Here is a 2,394-nt window from a genome sequence, read left to right on the forward strand (position 1 = left end):
GTTTTACTTGATTTCATTAAATTGTTTCTTAAAACACTTGAAGCAATTTGTTGTTTGCCCCATAATTTATAACATATATAAGTATATCAATAAACAATATAACAGCTCTGAGAAAGATATGCAGACTGTTCAATGGTAAGTAGTCTACCATAGGTTGTTTAGTGGGAGAGCAGGAAGAAATCACAACTGAATTGGGATAGAAGTCAACACATTGAAGAGAAATAATATTTGGGAAACAATTACATATTTTCCATTGCCCGTTTAGTAATGTGATCTCTTTGAAGCTCTGATTTCTCCTGTTTTAGATACTCTAGCACCTTTGCTAGCATATCCTCATCCAGATACTGCCTGTTCTGCGTGTCGTCGGTTTCCCCAGCCATGGAAAGCCTTTTGCTGAGCGAAGCCAACGTCGCAGCCTCCTGTGGTCCCAGCTGGCTTAGGTGCTCCCTGATGGCCTGCTCCAGCCGATCATCTTCCTGCAAGTCACTTTCAGAAGCTGGAACTGGGACTCGTTTCAACTGATTCGTATTGATAACTTCAGGATATTTTGCCAACACCTTTGCCAAGTAATCGGCCAGCTCTTCATCCTTCTCGTTCAGTTTCTCATACTCCATTTGTCGCCTTTCCAAATCGTTCATCCAGGCAGCTTTAGGAAACGGGTGTCCTTTCAATCTTCTGGGAATGTAAGACAGTCTTGGCAAATCATTTTCTTGATTAAGACGATTTAGTAAGTAGGAGGGATTCTGATTAGCTAAATTGTCAGTTCCCAGAAGACTGACAATATCTTCAATATTGAGGTCTTCAGGTAGATTTTCTGGAATAACATTAAGAGGCTGCTTCATGTACCCGTTTTTAGAGTTTACATTATTTTTAAATATATCGCTCTGTCCTAGATTACTTTCAGCAATCTCATCGAGGTCTTCTGGGAATTCTGCTTCCTGCTCAGCTTCCAACATTTCACTCTGAAGCTGCTTTTTTTCTCCAGCTTTCAACATGTCTATTAAATCCTCAGGAGGAATTTGTAAATTCCTTGAGATTTCTATCAGCTGAGCTATAGACTGAGGATCGAATTGCTTATCCAAAAACATGGATGCTCTTTTTTCCTCAAGTTCTCCTCCAGTCCTTAATTTCCTATTTGCAGCACCGCCCGTCAGCCTCTTCAGGTAATAATTCATTAGCTTTGAAACATCCTCTGACATTTGATCTTTATTGTCTCTTCTTATTTCATCCTCAAGGAAGCTGAGTTTCCCTGATCTTTTCATTTCATCATCAATCTCCTCTTCATGTTTATCAATTTCCTCTTTGCTATCTTTTATCTCTTCCTGGGTTTGACTTTCCACTTTTTCCTCTATGGGATTCCAATCTTCTCCTCCAACCACGTCTTCATAGGCAATGTTATTCACTTTATATACATCATCTTCATCATCTGTATACAATTTCTGGTCCTCATCCAGCCTTTCTTTCTTGTGGTTACTAGGTCCTGCCATCTTCCCCAACTCCTGAAACACAGACTCCAACGTAGCAAGGCTTTGGGGTGTGTATTGCTCTTCCACTATTTCATTAGTACGCTTGAAAGGACTGTCTCTTGAACTGTCTTCATAGTGCCCAAGTGGCATTTTGAGATATTTTTGCCACCTCTCAGGCCACTTGTAAGCCTCATAATCATCAGTTACTCCAGCTGGAAAGTTGTTATCTGAACTCAGACCATAAGGTTTATTCTCCTTTGGGCCAGCTTTTGATTCTTTCTCAGCTTGACGCAAGGCTTCCAACATTACCTTAACCCATTGGGACTCATCTTCAGTCAAAGAATCCCTTACGTTGTCCAGTAGGTGAACCTGATCTTTGCTTTCTTTCTGTTGCAGGAGATAAGGGACACTTTGATAAGAGTTGTAATCAGGGCTGCTTTCTCCCTTGTTAGTTTGCTTGCGAAGATCTTCTATGTATTCCAAAGCTTTGATCATATCGGGATTTGGGAACCTTTGTAAGTTTTTCATTACATAGTCTGGATCTTTCTGGAGCAGCTGATGCTGCTGGAAGGAAGCTGCATCAACCCAACAGATTACAACAAAGAAAAAGGTGAGAGCACAGGCTGCTTCAAGGTGGAAGGTTTTAGTTTCTGCCATATTTAAAATATTTCCTTGAAATAAAGAAGAAGAAGAAAAAAGAAGCAGTTAACATAGGGAGACAGACTTAGCAAACTAAGAAGCAAAACAGAGATTGTTATTTTAAACTGGAACTTATAATGAAGAATACCACCAGTACTACACATGTTTTTATTAATTATGGAAACCTAATATAACTCATACATGGAAGCCATATATTTTGGTGGAAATCTGAGATTTTTCTGAATCTTTCCTATGATTCCTCAGTTATACTGGAAACTATTTGTTTCCT

At 39.5% G+C, this 2,394-nt stretch overlaps 1 protein-coding gene across 1 annotated transcript; it reads right to left on the minus strand.

The window, feature by feature from the left end:
* Positions 1 to 239: 239 nt before the first annotated feature.
* Positions 240 to 2,126, minus strand: SCG2 (secretogranin II). Its single transcript, XM_009815141.2, has one exon. The coding sequence runs from the start codon at positions 2,121 to 2,123 to the stop codon at positions 240 to 242; it is 1,884 nt and encodes a 627-aa protein (XP_009813443.2). The 5' UTR covers positions 2,124 to 2,126.
* Between the last annotated feature and the right edge of the window lie 268 nt (positions 2,127 to 2,394).

The sequence above is a fragment of the Gavia stellata genome, chromosome 11, assembly GCF_030936135.1.
Source record: "Gavia stellata isolate bGavSte3 chromosome 11, bGavSte3.hap2, whole genome shotgun sequence".
NCBI lineage: Eukaryota > Metazoa > Chordata > Aves > Gaviiformes > Gaviidae > Gavia > Gavia stellata.

Coding starts and splice junctions, on each gene's coding strand:
- SCG2 (XM_009815141.2), bottom strand. CDS start 2,123: ATGGCAGAAACTAAAACCTTCCACCTTGAAGCAGCCTGTGCTCTCACC.